We start from the raw sequence: 17,751 nt of genomic DNA, 5'->3' as shown, positions 1-17,751 counted from the left end.
GTTTGTTTTTAGTAATCCATACACCCAGCACGGGGCTCAGACTCATGACCCCAAGATCAAGAGTTGGATGCTTTTCCAGCTGAGCCAGCCAATCACCCCTGAATATTGATTTTTAAATTGTTTCCCATTATTACCTGTAATGGGGAATTAACTATATTTTGTCAAAGCTTTCTACTTTTGAATTGTCTAGACTGATGAGCAATGCAATCTTAACTTATCACTAAAAGGACTTGTAGGTGTATGGTAAAATAGCTTTTACAGATATGAGATAATTGTTGACATAAGGCAGCAGCATAATGTAAATGATTCGTTATTATCTTATTTCCTTTTATTTAGTTATACTTATGAAAGGGAATGTAATTGTACTTTGAACATATTGTGTTGTGAACCATTTTTAGTTCAATATCATTTGCATTAGATAGTAGGGAAAAGGATTTTTTCCTTACGTTAAGACTACTGTCATAAAAAAGAAAATTAAATTGTTTTGACTACAGCAGAAAGCTTCTGTATTTTAGATGTTATTTTTCAACTCGAACACATGTAGTTACTTAATGTCACTATATGTTTTAACTAAGTTTTTTTATTGTAAGTTAGTTCAACTTTAAAATTAGTATTAAATTATGAAATTAAAACAAGTCTTTCCATTCTGTTTATTCATAAGCGAGAAAAGCTAGACATATTCTAATAAATTCCATCAAGAATGAAAGAAATAGAGTAACTTTCTTTAATATTTAGCCTGGTAACCAGTCTCTGGAATATCAGCAATACAATAGTCTAAAGAAACTAAGCAAATTTAAATTAAAGAAAGCCCAGGTTTTGCTACTTTTTGCTTTCAATTTTCTGTATTTACCTCCTTAGCATTGTCCTTATCTCACCAGTTCGAACTCCTTGGTCACATATATTAATAATTATTTATAGTATTTCTCCAACGTTTTTACTAAAGTACCTCTAGAAGGAAGTATCCCTCTTCAGATGTTTCTTTCTCCCCCCCTCCCCTCAGATGTTTCTTTGGAGACACATATTTTATTACAAAACTTCAAGAAATTTCTTGGAAGACTTATGTATATTGTTTTATTCAAGTGAATTTTGTTTTAGATCCCATAATATTCTAGTACTTATTTTAATAAAAAGAATGTAAATTCTCATTCCAATATGATGTGCCATGTTTATCCTGTTTAACTCTGCCCTGTTTCTGTTTGCCTTCCTGTGCCTTGAGCACACCGTTTCAGACTCTGTGTGGTATGTGAGTACCTTAATTTGAAAATTCAGGGTTTCTGTTTAACAACATCATCCCATACATACATCCTTTAGTGTTAGACTGCTAACTTCTAGTCTTTAACTCATTGGAAACATGGAGACTGTAAATGTAGTTTTTTCTTTTCTGGCGTCCATAGAATCTTCTATTTCCTCTTCCAGTATCCTGGCAAATTTGGTACCTTCTGGCCTCTCTTTCTTGGGTCCTTAGGAAGAACCTAAATGCAATTAAGTATTATAGGGTATAGAATTCTCCCTCATTGAATTCTGGTTAAAGTTCTTATATAAATTCCCCTTGGATAGATCTAGTTTATTCAGTTTATAGAAATTAAAATATGATTTTAATAATAAAATAAAAAATAATCCCAGACAGTTGGATGAATTATAAACTTCGGGTGATATTATTTAAGCACTTTTTCTAGTGCTCATTAATAATTCACGCCAAAGGTCATTTGTTCTTAACACTCCTTAGTTAATGAGTACCTCTGGCTGATTTATAGAATCAGAGCCCCAGAGATGACCTGAAGCATTTTTGGCCTGCAGTATAAATTTGCTTAAGAGGCTTGAGCATTAATGGTAGTTTTGAAAGAGTAGCTTATCATTCTATTTTGAAAACAGTTTTTAAAGATAACTGAATATGTGTAAAGATCAAAAACCATGTATCTTAAACAGTACAAACTAGAAGTCATTAACTTTTTAAATCTTTTTGTTCCCCATGTATATTAGTTATCAAACTTTATGAACAAACTTCTAAAAAATAAATGTGAAGTAGGTCAGAGCATTTAAAGAATATCAATAAAACACAGATTATTTAGTACCTATCTCTGTAATTCTCAGAAATTTGATTTCCTGTTTCTCTCTATGTCCAGGGTTATTTGACCTTTTCTTCAGTTGGATGATAATGATATATTTTCCTAATTGATGCTACTGATTAATACAGAGAAGCCGATGATAACTTCTGTTTCATAAGAAAGTAGAAGACAGTGAAAGTGAATTGCCTTAATTTTCTTCTGTTTTCTATTCCACTCTTTGCTATCTCCAGGGGTTCCTTCCTTTCCTTCCTCCTTTTCATTCTTCCCTCAGTGGAAGAGGTTTCCTACTTTTATCTAAGGGTAATTCCTCAACCTTTGTTCAGAATTTCTTTCCGTTTTTAAAAAACTAATTTTGATCTAATTTTAGACTTGCAAAAATAGTGCAGTTTCCTTAGATTCTTCACCCCACTTCCCTGAATGCTAATATCTTACATAACTATAATTATCAAGAATAGGAAACTAACATTGGTATCATATTATTAACTAAACTACAGACCTTATTAGAATTTCACTAAATTTTCAGTTGTCTTTTTTTCTGTTCCAGAATCCTATCTAGGAAACATGACACTTTTAAAGAGTATTGATCAGTTATTTTGTGGAGCATCCCTTAGTTTGCGTTAGTCCAGTGTTTTCTCATGATAGGCCTGAGCTTATGCATTTTTGGCAAGAATATCACAGAAATGATGTGTCCTTCTCAGTGCAGTGTTTCAAGGGGATTATGATGTTATATCTTACTACTGGTAATTGCTTGATCACTTGGTTAAGTTATATCTGTTGAGTTTCTTCACTACAAACCATGATTTCCTTTACTGTCTTTCCCTTTTCAGTTCGTAAGTACCTTGTGGGAGATACTTGGAAATTATGTAAACCCTGTTTCTCCTCTCTAACTTTTGCCTTCTAATTTTAGCATCTATCAGTGGATCTTGTCTGCAACATTTATTACTGTGGTATTTGCCAGATGGTGATTCTGTTTCCCTCTTTTCTATGTTTATTAATTGAGACTTTGTCATATGGAAGTATTGCCTCTTTACCCCCATTTACTTATTTATTTGGCTATTTATATCAGTATGGACTCATTTGTCTTAATCTATGGGTCTAAATACAGTATTATCATAAGTTATTTTGTTGCTCAGTTTGTTCTAGCATTGGCCTTTAGGGGTTCCTTCAGGTTGGTTCCTGTATTCTTTCATTTCCAGAAAATGTTCCAGACTCATCTTGTATTTTCCCTGCTCCAGCCTTAGAATCAACCAATTCTTCTAAGAGTTACAGTTCCTTACTGAAGAATGGTATTTAGGGGGGCGCCTGAGTGGCTCAGTCGGTTAAGCCTCCGATTTTGGCTGAGGTCATAATATCACAGTTCATGGGTTTGAGCCCCATGCCGGGCTCTGTGCAGACAGCTCAGAGCCTGGAGCCTGCTTTGGACTGTGTGTGTGTGTGTGTCTGTGTGTCTGTGTGTGTGTGTGTCTGTCTGTCTCTTTGTTCTTGTATTTCTTTTTGCTCTAATGAACAGAAACATGTATTTTCTTATATTCCCTTTGTTCTTACATGAAGGTAGTATACCTATAAGTATTTTTGGGCTTTGTGTTTTTTTCACTTAACAGTATGTCCTGGAAATCACTCCATATCATAGAGATCCTCCTCATTTTTTTAATAGTTGCATAGTACTCTATTCTTTGGCTGTGCCATGGTTTATTCAGTCACTTTCCTATGTATAGACACTTAGGCTGTTTCCAGTATTTTACATTTATGAAGAATACTGCAATGTCTATGTCTTTTTGTATTGCTGGAGGTATATTCCTAGGATGGATTCCTAGAAATGAGATTGCTGGGTATAGCAGTAAGTGCATATGTGATGATGATCTTAGGCATCACTAAAGTTGCCTCCAGAATGGCTGTGCCAATTTGTATTCCCATCAGCACTGTATGAAAGTCCCTGTTTTTCCGTACTTCCTCACGAACGGAAAGTTTTGTTATATTTAAAATTTTTTTGCCAGTCTGGTAGGTAAGAAATGGTTATCTCGGTGTTGTTTTAACTTGCATTTCTCTAATTATGAGTGAATTTGAACATTTTTATATGTTGGAGGGCTGTTTTAATGTCTTTCTGTGTGTGTGTGAATTTTCTGTTTATGTCTTTTTCCTGCTTTCAATCTGGTTTTTGAGTTTTTTCTTTTTGTTTTTAAGAGTTCTTTACAGTAGTCTCCCTTTATCTGTGGGGGATACATTCCAAAACTGCCAGTGGATGCCTGGAACTGGGGATTGTACTGAACCCTTTATATACTGTGCTTTTTCCTACACATACATACCTATGATAAAGTTTAATTTATAAACTAGGCACGTTAAGAGATTAACAACAACAATAATAAAATAGAACAGTTATAACACTATATGGTAATAAAAGTTTTGTGAATGTGGTCTTTTTCTTTCTCTCAAAATATATTATACTGTACTCACCCTTCTTCCTGTGGTAATGAGAGATGATAAAATGCCCATGCGATGAGATGAAGTTGAAGTGAATGATGTAGACACTGTGATGCAGTGTGAAGCTGTTATTAATTTTTTGACAACATATCAAGAGGAGGATAATGTGCTAATCGACCATAGTTGACTGTAGGGAACTGAAACACAACAGACTAATATCCCTAATATGTACAGTCGTTTTCCTTTAGCTGCAATTTTACTTTCTCCAATTCAGTTACCCAAGGTCGTTACTGGAAATCATGTTGAGAAAATCTCCCTTAGTTCCCTTTTCCTTGAGTACTGAAAATGGATGTTGCATTTTGTCAAAAGATCTCTCAACATATGTGAAGAAAACTGTGTTTTTTCCCTTAGGTTTAGGAATACAGTATATAGTAATAGATTTCCTAATTGAGCTAGTTTCGTATTCCTGGGATAAATCCCAATTGTTCATGTTGTATTATTTTCTTAATGTGGTATTGGGTTCGGTTTACAAACTGAAATTGTAAAATGTTCCCTCCAGTGTATTTCAAAAGTAAAAATTTGTTTCTTTGCATTGTAATACCTAACGTGGTATCTTGTAATTATTTCTCTCTGTCTCCTTGATTAGATTCAGAGTACTTGCAGACCATGAATTCGATTTTACTCTTCTTTCTCCTTAGTGCCTAGAAGAGTTCTTCATGTATAGTTGGCATTCTATAAATGTTGTTGCATAACTTAGAAGCAGAAATAGCTCAAACTTTTTATTTAATGAAATCTGGGTATAGTGTTTCACTTCGAGAATGAATAGTCATGTCTGTGTTTATCAATATGAAAGAGCACTGGCCAGGGAGGTAGAAGAGGTCTGAGTTCTAGTCTAAAACTTTGGTTTTATGTAGGCCATGAATAATATTTTTGCTTCACATATCTTGTATATGAGTTTTTCATCTGTCAAATCAAGTTGATGTTCTTGTCTTTTAAATTTTGTTTCATATCTAAAATGTTTTATGAAATTATTTTTTAATCATTGAGGTATATGTTTTCACATTCTGCATAAATACTTTTTCTCAAATTTTGTTGTTAGAATTGTTTACCTGTTATAATCAATAGATACTCATGTGATTGTAATTTTGCAGAGCACATTCTGACCGCAAATAAATTATGTTACAGAATATTTATAAGAATATCACTGAGATTGTACAGCTTTTTAAACTAAATTATTTAATGTGTGCTTAACACATTTTACTTTTAGGTATGTCTGACTGCAACAATGATACTACAACTCATGGTGCATCTAAACCAGGCACAGAAGAAGTCAAGTCTAATTCTGAGGTGATTGGATGGTATTTCTATGGATTTTTGAAATCAGCCCGTCTCAATCAGTTTCACACTGTCCAGATTGACTCAGTTGGTCTAAACATGGGCCTTTCTGAATAAACTCTTACACACATAGACACAGACACAGTTAAGGAGTGGGAAGAGAGAGATTCCTTCATAATGGGAAATTATTATTTGCCTTCGGCATCTAAAATTCTAGAGTATATTTGTTACATAAAGATGAATGTAAAAGTTGGGGTCAAACTATAGTTGTTTATTTTTTATTTTTTTTATTTTTTTAGAGTGAGCACATGAGTGGGAGAGGGGCGGAGGGGGAGAGAGAGAGAGTTCACGCTCAGCACGGAGCCCGACACGGGGCTCAAACCCACGACCCTGGGATCATGACTTAAGCTGAAATTGGGAATTGGGTGCTCAACGAACTGAGCCACCCAAGCGCCCCAAACTATAGCTTTTACTATAAATATGAAATGAGATTTCTGTTGAAATAATACAGTAATAGGTTCATGTTTGAGCTTGTCTACTCCTGTCTACTCTCTTTGGTTAGGTACGCATTAGAATCCAAGTGTAGAGTTAAAAAAAACCAAAAACCTGAGTTCTGGACTTAACTTTTGACTCACTGAATGTGAATCTATAGTGATAAGACAACCGGCCGTGTGGGATTTTTTTGTTTTTGTTTCTTTTTGGAAGTTCTACAAATGATTCTAACCACTTTGATGGTTCAGTGAACCACTAGCTCATTAGATTAAGGGAAGAGATATGAAAAAGTTAGTTTTATATTGAATTCAAGTTATCAGATGTTTTTTGAATACCTAATACTAGTAAAGCCTTCAGGTTTATAGTGTTTGATGATTTACAGAGTAGCACTTTTATATTGTCCCATTTTGAACGTTAGAACAATTTGGTATCATTCAGTTAGGTATTAGAACAACTATTGTTTTCCCCATTTATTTGTTAAACATACTTAACTTTCAAAGAGATAGTGACTGACTCAGAGGAGTTGGCAAGCCTGGAACACTACATGGAGTCTGAACCAATTTGCCATCAGTATATGTGCACAATGCTAGATGTAGTGTGTCTTCAACCAAGCCAAGATACTGTGAGTCTGTGTGAAAGCTTTAATGTAGGATTTAGAACTAGATACTTTACTTTTAGTCCAAAAGTCAAAGATGAGTTCTGGTTGGCAAAATATGTGTTATCTAGGGGAGGATTCAGGATTCTTTGTGATTTAAAATAGTTTGGCTATTTACTATTTGTGAAAGCAATGTTTTAATTACGTTTAGTTCAGAGAAACTAGGAAATTATGTATGCTGTATTTATCTTAACTCATGGATTTGATTTTTATGATCAGATCTCAGAATCTATACTGTTGAGAGATGATCAGAGGAGGTTTCATGCATGTGAACTACAGGAAGGATTGGCAGCCCAGCCAATAAAAGGATTCATAAAAAATGAAAGTGTTGTGTTTGTGGTTTACCACTGTGAATTTCGTCTATGTGAATGTCACTCACATAGATGCTAAGCTAGAAATTTCTTGCTTAATAGAGAGTTAATCCTGGATGACGATGATCTGAAGGAAACCACTGCCATGTAATTGTTCTGAAAATTTAATATATATTAACATTAAAATCCATGTTAAGCATTCCCTGCATTTTTAGCCATACCCATTGTGCACTCTTCACAGGGAATATTGTAATTTTTTTAAAAAAGATCAGGTGTGTGAGTATAGTCTGAATTTATGTCCAAATTTAATTTAAAAATACTGTCTGAGTTTACAGTTCACCAGTGTAGGATTTAGGGGTTTATTTGGGGTTTAAAATTCCCCTTTTAGGGGCGCCTGGGTGGCTCAGTCGGTTAAGCAGCAGGCTCCGCACTGACAGTGCGGAGCCTGCTTGGGATTATCTTTCTCCTCTCTCTCTGTCCCTCTCCACTTGCAAGTTCCCTCTCTTTCTCAAAATAAATAAATAAACATTTTTAATTCCCCCTTTATTAGTATAATACTGACTTGAACCTTTTTTTTTTCCAAAGTCCATGATGAAAACATTTTCAGGGGTCAGATTTGCTTACAAGAATTTTTCTTGTGGGGTGGCTCAGTTGTTAAAGCATCCAGATTTTGGCTCAGGTCACAATCTCATGGTTGTGAGATCCATGCTGAGCATGGAGCCTGCTTGGGATTCTCTCTCTCCCTCTTTCTCCACTCTGTTCGATCTTTCTCTCTCTCTCAAAATAAACATTTTTTTAAAAAGTTTTCTTTTAATATATTGCTGTGTGTATTATGGCTGTGAACTTCTTAAATGTTCTATGTATCAGACTTTTCAGTAATTCAGACTAATCTTCAAGCTTAGCACATCACTGGTGGTCAGTTTGATGAATGAATTAATTTTTACTCCACTGCTATAAATGATATATTAATATTTGTTTCTTAGGAATAGAATATGATGACATGGGTGATAGTTTTTATTTCTTCAAAGGCAAAACAAAAAAACAAGGGAAAAACTCCAGCTTTTTGAACTGAGCCAAAAGCATTGTCAACCCTGGACAAGAAGAGACATAAAGTTCATTTAGGTTCTGTAAGGTGAATCGCCTTGCTCAGGCTCGCTCAGCTAGTTCACCGAGGAATCCAGGATGCTCATCAGTGATCATAAAAATGCTTTCTTCTTCTACATGTAATTTTTTTTTAAGTGACATTAGCTTTTCTTTTTAAGTTAAAAAAGGAGAAGAAAACATGGGGTTGGCTTGCTTTGTACCCTAGTCCAGTCTTGATTAGAGCAGATGAAAGTGGATTTTGTTCTTTGCGTTTTTAATATTTAAACTTTATACCTGGAAATGTGTTTAAACTGCTGCTTCTCTATCTGTAGGCACCATTCACTGAGAGTCTGTTGGTGCCAGATACCGTATGGTGTTTTACGTATTTATTATTTAAATTTACGTATTTATTATTTAATACCATAATAACCCTGTTTGCAGTTGAGGTTTTCTCCCTCATTTTACAGATTTAGGCAACAAAGACCTGAAAAGGCTTATACAGCTAATGAGGAACAGAGCTGTGATTTGAACCCAAGTTAATTAAAGTGAAAAATAGAAGTAAATTTAAGAAACTAAATAGGGGAAAAATTACTTAAAGGTAGAAGCAAGGATATTAGGAAAACAAGCAAATAAGATGTATTTTTAACAACAAAAAGGGAAAGAAAAGAAAAATAGTTCTGTTAGGTATTTATTAGTGTGTTCTAGGATTATTGCCAGAATTACTCTTTTTCTGTCTGCTCTTCAATATAGTAACACTAATACGTATACCAGTTTCTAATACCCAAAAAACATACACAAATAATTGCATTTTTCTTTTACATAAGTAACTCAGAGGTCTAAAAAGGAAATACAGATCCTGCATTCTAATTTTTTTTTTTTAATTTTTTTTTTTTTAAGGTTTATTTATTTTAGAGACAGAGAGAGACAGAGCATGAATAGGGGAGGGGCAGAGAGAGAGGGAGACACAGAATCCAAAACAGGCTCCAGGCTCTGAGCTGTCAGCACAGAGCCCGACGTGGGGCTCGAACTCACGGACTGTGAGATCATGATCTGAGCCGAAGTCAGACGCTTAACTGACTGAGCCACCCAGGCGCCCCGAGATCCTGCATTCTAGGTACATGTTGATTAATAGAGGAAATTTAAAATAAATAAAATGTAGAATAATAATGCCTGTAGAGTGGTACAAATAAAGAATTTTGGCAGTTCAGAGGAGTATCAGCCAGGAATATCAGCACAAGTGGCATTTTGAACTGAGTTTTAGTTTTATAGTGTGGGTAAAATTTGAGCATATGAGTGATGATGATCACTGCTTGAGCAAAGGCATAGAGAAGGGAAATTGAGAGACATGTATGTGGAAGTGTGAATAATTAAGTTTGATTTAATAGGGTAAGCATAATTGGTGGAAAAAAGATAGTCCAGATCATGGAAGGATCTTGAGTGTCAAGAGGACAGCTTTTATGTTGTAAACATATTGGGGAGGGAGACAGACATGTTAAACATACGCATAAATAATTTTATAATTTAATATAGTCTTTACTGCTATAAAGCAGGCTAAAGGGCTAATGAGTGATGAAAACTGAATTTGCATTAGTTGGTCAGGGAAGGCCCTTCTTAGATGATGTTTAAGCAGAAACCTGAATGAGGTGAAGGAGAATTGCGTGAAAATCTGGAAGTATGAACTTTCCAGAGAGAGGAAAGAAGGGCAAAAATAAGATTGATGTGTTTGAGGGACAGTGGTGAGGGCTTTGTGGCTGAAACTGAGTGTCAGTGGGGAAAGAGTGGGAGGAAATGTGGTTCAAGTGGTGGCTGGCAGCTGAGATTGGCTTGATGTAGAAAAGAGAATGACAGGAGATGAGAAAGTTGGGGGAAGGTTTGAAATGCAGTGTTCAGGTAGCACCTGGTTGAAAATATAAGACAAATTAGGTATTGATACTAATATATTAAAACATTTTTTTAAGGAAAACTTGCAACATATGAAGTAAAGGTTAAATAGTAAATGAATTCCCATATGTTCATCATCCAGATTCAATAATTATCTGGATTTTACCGCATTTGCTTTATCCATCCTTTTATCATAGGTTTGAGGGTCATATTCCCTTTAAAACCATGAAATCTCTGAGATAGAACAAAATAAAAAAGAACAAGGTTACAAACATTAACATCTGGATTCCATTTCAACTGTCTTGATATTGGTCTGTTTAGAAAAGTGTAGTTAGCAAGGGGAGATGTGCTGGCAGGTATTAGTGTTGATGGACCTATTCCAGTATTCATCTTGTTGGAGCCGAGCTGAAACCAATGTGCTATAATTATGACATCTTTATATAAAATAGCATTTTCAGTTTTCAAAGCAATTTCATATTTGAATCTTATGGTATATAGGTGAGGTTAATAATCTCATTTTATGAGGAGGAAATTGAAACTTAGGAATATTTATAAACTTATAAAAAGGGGCAAAGCTGGTCCTTATGTCCACGTTTCCTGATAGGTTGGGTAGTTCTCGTGAAACTTCATGCAGGAGATTTATTCACCTAATATTTTTGAACTATGTTAACACTTTATAATAAATACATTAATCATTTTTAAAAGAAGGTCATATTTTTACTAATACAGAAGGAAATTTCAAAGACTATTTGAATTATGAGTTTAATATAATTGCTTTCTCTTTTTGTAGGCAAACAAAAATGTAAATAATTTCATCTAACACAGAAGGCATTTGTGCTTTTTGGTATTGGAACAAAGTATGGTCTCTCTTGACATGCATAATTACCCCAGTAAACACTGCGACCTTCATTGTCTGAAGCCATAACTAGAACAATTAGAGTTAAATATTTATGGCTACTTTTTCTTCTTTCACACTGTTTACTTTTTTCATTGCTCTTTTGTCTCAAATTGATTGAAATTAAGAAGTTAGTCTTTTAAATTAGAAGAAAATATAGCTACGTGATTGAACAACATGTCTATTAAATATATGCATCCAGTGATCTGAGCACTGAAAATATTTCACAGTACTTTTTAATGAATTTTCAAATAACTTTTTTTAAATAATAGATTTAAGAAAGAATTGGAAAAGCTTTACGCTTATTACTATATCACTTTATTTTTGCTTGTTCGGTGGTCAATTGGAATAAAAACCAATGTTAAATGTGTGTGTTTTAGAAGATATAGTGCCTTGTATAGTTCCAGAAGCCTAAGGCTAAGACAAGTTCTTTTACATCTTTTTTAGAAAGTTTCTACCTTGTTTCTAAGCATTGTAGAAATTAGGCTTTACCATTAATAAGGTAATAAATTGATAACAACAATTAATTGTATTTCCAGTATGCCTTCTCTTTCCTTATTAAAAGGTAGATTTTTGGGGTGCCTGAGTGGCTCAGTCAGCTAAGCATCATACTTCAGCACAGGTCATGATCTTGGAGTTCATGGGATCAAGCCCCGTGTCGGGCTCTGTGCTGACAGCTCAGAGCCTGGAGCCTGCTTCGGATTTTGTGTCTCCCTCTATCTCTGCCCCTCCCCCACTCATGCTGTTTATTTCTTTTAAAAATAATAAACATTAAAAAAAACTTAAGCTAGATTTTTAGTCTGGGTGAATTTTGGTGTATGTTGTATCTTTTATTTTCCATAGGGTGTTCGCCTATAAATGTTGACTGTCATTTGTAAGGCCTTTTTAAATGTTAGTGTCAAGGTATATTTTTAGAATTTGAAAAACATAAGTTGTACCAGAAAAAATTACATGAGGCGCTTTTTTTCTTTTAGCCTAGGTTTTCGGTAACCACAGAAGAGGTCATAGACTGAAAGTTGAATTGACAGGGAGAAGAGTTGTTGTGCATCCTGAGTGTGAAGATGAAGTTATTTGGTTGCCTAATTGACCAAGTTGGAGATCGTTAGAGGAGAGAATGGTATGAGAAGCAGCTGGAGGAGTAGGTAGGGGTCAGACAGTAAGCAGTTTTATGAGCCATGTTATAGCTCTTATGGTGTTGAAAACGTTTGCTGGAATGATGGACAGTGTTAAGTGGTTCAGCAAAGGAGGGCATGGGGGGAGTAATTCTCCCCCCAGTGCAGTTGGTCTCATGCTTTGGAATGGGTTATTTCTATGACATTAAAGTGAGTAAGTATTAAGACTAGTGTACGAAGCAGTTTATAGCATCAAGCTGTTTATAGAGTCTTTCATCCTTGGCACTGTGACATATTTGGCTGGATGATTTTTTATTGTGGGGGATTATCCTGTGCATTGTAGGATGTCTAGCAACATCCCTGTCCTGTCTCTTCAGGATGCCAGTAGCACACCATCCTCAGCTATAAGAACCAGAAATGTCTCCAGACATTGCTAAATATTTGGGGGAGGGGGTGTGCAATTCAGCCTGGTTGAGAACCATTGAGTTTTCAGGATCATTGATAACACATACATATTTTCTGGCAGTTGATGCCATTTGCGGTAACAGACTTGGTATCCTGAACCTCCTGATTCACAGATGTCCTAGCTTAATTCTGCATTTGCCCACAGTGAGGAGTAGGAAGTTCCGGGGTACAGCTGTCTCTAGGGCTCTGGTGTTAGCAAAAGACAGTGCTAATGATGTAATTGGAGGCTGATGCTTCATTCATTCTTCAGTTGTTGGAAATGAGGGTCAGGTAAAGACAGTGCTACTCTTTAACTATGCATGATGGTACGGAAATAGAAGAAACAACAGTACGAGTTGTCAACATTAAGAAAGCAGTAGGTTTGACCCACATAAAAACCTGAATGCATATACATTGGTTGGCATGGCCCAATGATGTATTTCAGTCACCTTTGGAAAGGTAGTGTAATGTAGAGGTTGAAAATGAAGTTCTTAAAGCCAGATTTGAATCCCAGTTCATCACTTGCTAGCTGCATGTTATGAAGCAAATTTCTTAATCTGTTTTCTTACCTGTAAAACAGGAATAATAATGGAACCTATATTAGAGAGTTGTGGGGTTGAATGAGATAATGCACATAGAACAATTAGAACTAAATCAGTTAATATAATAATATAACACACACAACACACATAATATAACAAAAACACAGTAGTGCCTGACACATGGTAAGTGCTCATTAAATGTTAGCTCTTAATATTCTTGTGGGCTGTGTACACAAGAGGATACGTTACTTAAATTCCTTAAGTTTCCTAGTCCTCAGTTTCCTCATCTGTAAAATTGGGAAAGTCTCCTCTACCTCCCAGGGCACCTTTGAAGGTTAAATGAAATAATTAATGTGAGGTGCTTAGCACAGTACCTGGCACATAGAAAGTAGTCAATAAAGATCAGGTTTTCAGTTACTATTGTTGTATTAGATTAGGGAGCCATGGCTATCAAACAAGTTTCATAGCATTCTAACATTCTGAAAACTTTCTAGACCATTTCATAGTTTTCACTTGATACTCAGAAACATTCACAAAGATATTCTAAGACCATTTTCCGTTATTCACTTATGCAGGTCTGATGTCAGGGTCTTATGTTGCAAGCAATGAAACCAACTCCAACTCACTTACATGGAAAAGACATTTACTAAGAGGACATGAGGTAGCTTACAGAATTGTCAGAAAGATTGACAAATCAGACTCCAGGCTTTGTGCCTAGGACTATGCCCAAAATCATGGTCCAGCACTGTTTTAGTGGGGGTACCAGTGCTCTGCCATTGCCTAGCAACAGACAGCAGCTTGCACTGCCAGTACCTCTAGCTATGGTGCCTGGATGCTGCCACGAGTGCTATGGCCTCTGCTGACCCAGAGTTTGATCTTGCTGCAAGTTACGGCTGCTCCAGAGTGAGTTCCTGTTGTCCCTCTTTCTTTTTATTACTGGTTTCTGATTCCAGGTCTGGGGCAATTGCCTTCGATTTGACAGAACCTAGGTTTATGGCAGTGCCAGCAGAGCTTGGGAAATAAATAATAACTTATATGGCACTTCTTGTATGCCAGGCACTCTTCTAAGTACTTTATATTTATTTCATTTTATTCTCACAGCAGTGCTACAAAGTAAGTACTATTATCATTTTACAAATGAGGAAGGAGAACTTCAGAAATTTGCCTAAGGTTACATAGCTAGTATGTGGAGGAGCCAGGGATTGAACCCAAGTAATCTGGATCCAGATATTTGCTTGATTATCTGGTATTTTGAGTTTTTATATAAGAAGACACAGGCTCTGCCTTTCACCAGCCTTATCACGTGGAGGCTTTCCCCAACATTGGAAGCAGGCTGTGTCTGGGCAGCCAAATGAATGAGATATATACAATACTTGACTAAAGTCTGATTTGGCAAACTGATTATTGCCCCTATTGCTGATTTAAAAGATCTAGAAGGAGGGACACTAGATCTGAGAAACAGAGGGTTTTTTTTAATCTTCTGCCATTTATTAGATATTCTCTTAGAAAGCAAGTGCTTATGATTTTCAGACTGGCTTAAAACGGGGACTATATATCCGTAAATGACACTTAGGACTTGGCAGTGATTTTTATAGTGAGAGGGTATTGGTCTAATACATTTTTGTCATGGAGACATATTTTGCAAAATGACAAACTTCATTTGCTATTAGGTTGTAGAGCTGTGAGTCAGTCCTTATAAGTGGGTACTATGATAAGGCCATAAACCTCCCCCACCAGCTTGGGCTCTCTGGGTGGATTTGGGGCTAACAGGAGAAATGGATCCTCTACCATTAGGCATGATAGAATGGAATTTTACTCTTTCTTTGAAAAAGAAAATCAACAGTTTATTGAGATAAAATTTCTGTATAATAAAAGGCACCCATTGTAAATATGCAGTCTGATGAGTCTGATGAGTTTTGGTGAATGTATAAACTTGGGAAACCATAATTGTAATCAAGATACAGAATGTTTCAATCATCCTCAAGTTTCCATGTCCCTTTGAAGTCAGTCCTCCCCTCTCCTACCCTTCTCCCAAGGCAACAGCTGATCTGTCATTATAGATTAGTATGTTCTTAACTCCTATATAAATGGAATCATTTGGTATTTATTCTTTTGTGTCTGGCTTTTTTTGGCTCAGCATAATGTTTTGAGATTAATCAACAGTTACTGCATACATCAGGAATTCATTCCTTTTTATTGCTGAGGAATATACCATTATATGTATATACCACAATTTGTTTATCCGTAACCTGTTGATGGACATTTTTTCCTAGTTTGGGGCTCTTATGAATATGCTCATAAAAGTCTCTTCTGGATGTTTAATTTCTGTAGTGAATGATTAGAGTCATATGGTCAAGTGTGTATTTACTTTTATACGAATTTGCTAAACATTTCTCCAAGTGAAGTACTTTTTTACATTCCCTCCAGCATTGTATACAGATTACAGCTACTCTTTACCAACACCTGTCAGTCTTCTTAAACTTCAGCCCATAATAGTAGGTATTTAGTAGTATCTTATTATAGTTTTATTGATTTATTTATTTTTTAGAGAGAAAGGGAGAGAGAGCGTGCATGCACGTGTGTATGTGAGAGCGAGTGGAGGAGGGGCAGAGAGAGAGAGAATCCCAAGCAGACTCCACACTCAGCGAGGAGCCTGACGCAGGGCTCTATCCCATGACCCTGACCCTGGGGTCAAGACCTGAGCTAAAATCAACAGTCGGACACCCAACCAACTAAGCCACCTAGTCGCCCCTTATTGTAGTTTTAAATTGCATTTCCTTGATGATTAGTGATGTTTCATATATTTTCTTTTGTGAAGTGCCTGTTAGAAGTTTGCCCATATTTTGAGCTATTTGTCTTCGTATTACTAAATTGTAAGACTCATTTATATATATATATATATATATATATATATATATATATATTTTTTTTTTTTTTTTTTTTTTTACATATTTTGAATACTAGGCATTTGTCAGATACATAAATTATGTCTGTTCTCTTCCCGTCCGTGGCTTACCTTTTCATTTTTTTAATGTTTTCTTTTGAAGAAAAATTTTTTTAACTTTATTTTTTATTTTTTAAAATTTACATCCAAATTAGTATATAGTGAAGCAATGATTTCAGTGGATTCCTTAATGCCCCTTACCCAGTTAGCCCATACCCCCTCCCACAACCCCTCCAGTAACCCTCTGTTTGTTCTCCATATTTATGAGTCTCTTTTGTTTTGTCCCCCTCCCCGTTTTTATATTGTTTACCTTCCCTTATGTTCATCTGTTTTGTCTCTTAAAGTCTTCATATGAGTGAAGTCATATGATTTTTGTCTTTCTCTGACTAATTTCACTTAGCATAATACCCTCCAGTTCCATCCACGTAGTTGCAAATGGCAAGATTTCATTCTTTTTGATTGCCGAGTAATACTCCATTGTGTGTGTGTGTGTGTATATATATATATATATATACACACACACACCACATCTTCTTTATCCATTCATCCATCGAGGGACATTTGGGCTCTTTCCATACTTTGGCTATTGTTGATAAGTGCTGCTATAAACATGGGGGTGCATGTGTCCCTTCGAAACAGCACACCTGTATCCCTTGCATAAATGCCTAGTAGTGCAATTACTAGGTCATAGGGTAGTTCTATTTTTAGTTTTTTGAGAAACCTCCATACTGTTTTCCAGAGTGGCTGTACCAGCTTGCATTGCCACCAACAATGCAAAAGAGATCCTCTTTCTCCACATCCTCGCCAACATGTGTTGTTGCCTGAGTTAATGTTAGCCATTCTGACAGGTGTAAGGTGGTATCTCATTGTGGTTTTGATTTGTATTTCCCTGATGATGAGTGATGTTGAGCATTTTTTTCATGTGTCGGTTGCCCATCTGGATGTCTTTGGAGAAGTGTCTGTTCATGTCTTTTGCCCATTTCTTCACTGGATTATTTGTTTTTTGGGTGTTGAGTTTGATAAGTTCTTTGTAGAATTTGGATACTGAAGACAAATTTTTAATTTTGATGAAGTCCAGGTTATCAGTGTTTCTTTTTTATTATTTATGGTTTTAGTGTCCTAAGAAATATTTGCCTACTCCAAGGTCATTAGATAGTAAAATAAGCCCGTTTCTGGCTCTTCATTTCCATTACAGTGATTTTGATCTCTAGCATATCTTTTTGGTTCTTTCCTACGACTTCTTTATCTGCTTACATTGCCCATCTGTTCATGCGTGCTGTCTACTTCATCCATTATAGCCCTTAGCATATTAATCATAGTTGTTTTAAATACCCAGTCTGATATTTCCAACATCCTTGCCATATCTGGTTGTGATGCTTGCTCTGTTTCTTCAAGTTGTGATTTTTGCCTTTTGGTAGGCCTTACAATTTTTTTCTTGATAACCGGACATGATGTAAAAGGAACTGCTATAAATAGGCCTTGAGCAATGTGGTGGTAGGATATGGGAGAAAGGAAGCATTATATAGTCCTATGATTAGGTCTCAGTTTTTTTAGTGAGCCTGTGCCTCCAGAC

General features: G+C 35.7%; 1 protein-coding gene across 6 annotated transcripts in view; it reads left to right on the top strand.

Moving 5' to 3' along the window:
* ARFIP1 (ADP ribosylation factor interacting protein 1) overlaps positions 1-17,751 on the top strand; it is a 122,684-nt gene that overhangs the window by 8,696 nt on the left and 96,237 nt on the right. For 4 of the 6 annotated variants that reach the window (XM_053901187.1, XM_019441263.2, XM_019441257.2 and 1 more), the window contains exon 2: positions 5,752-5,831. The exons of the other annotated variants lie outside the window; for them this stretch is intronic. In XM_053901187.1, the coding sequence (XP_053757162.1) occupies positions 5,754-5,831 (78 nt within the window). In that variant the 5' untranslated portion in view covers positions 5,752-5,753. The remainder of the gene's footprint in view (positions 1-5,751; positions 5,832-17,751) is intronic. 6 annotated transcript variants of the gene reach the window in all.

The sequence above is a fragment of the Panthera pardus genome, unplaced genomic scaffold (assembly GCF_024362965.1).
Source record: "Panthera pardus isolate Hobbes unplaced genomic scaffold, ASM2436296v1 HiC_scaffold_13, whole genome shotgun sequence".
Classification (NCBI taxonomy): Eukaryota; Metazoa; Chordata; class Mammalia; order Carnivora; family Felidae; genus Panthera; species Panthera pardus.
This window is presented reverse-complemented; position numbering and strand designations above follow the sequence as displayed.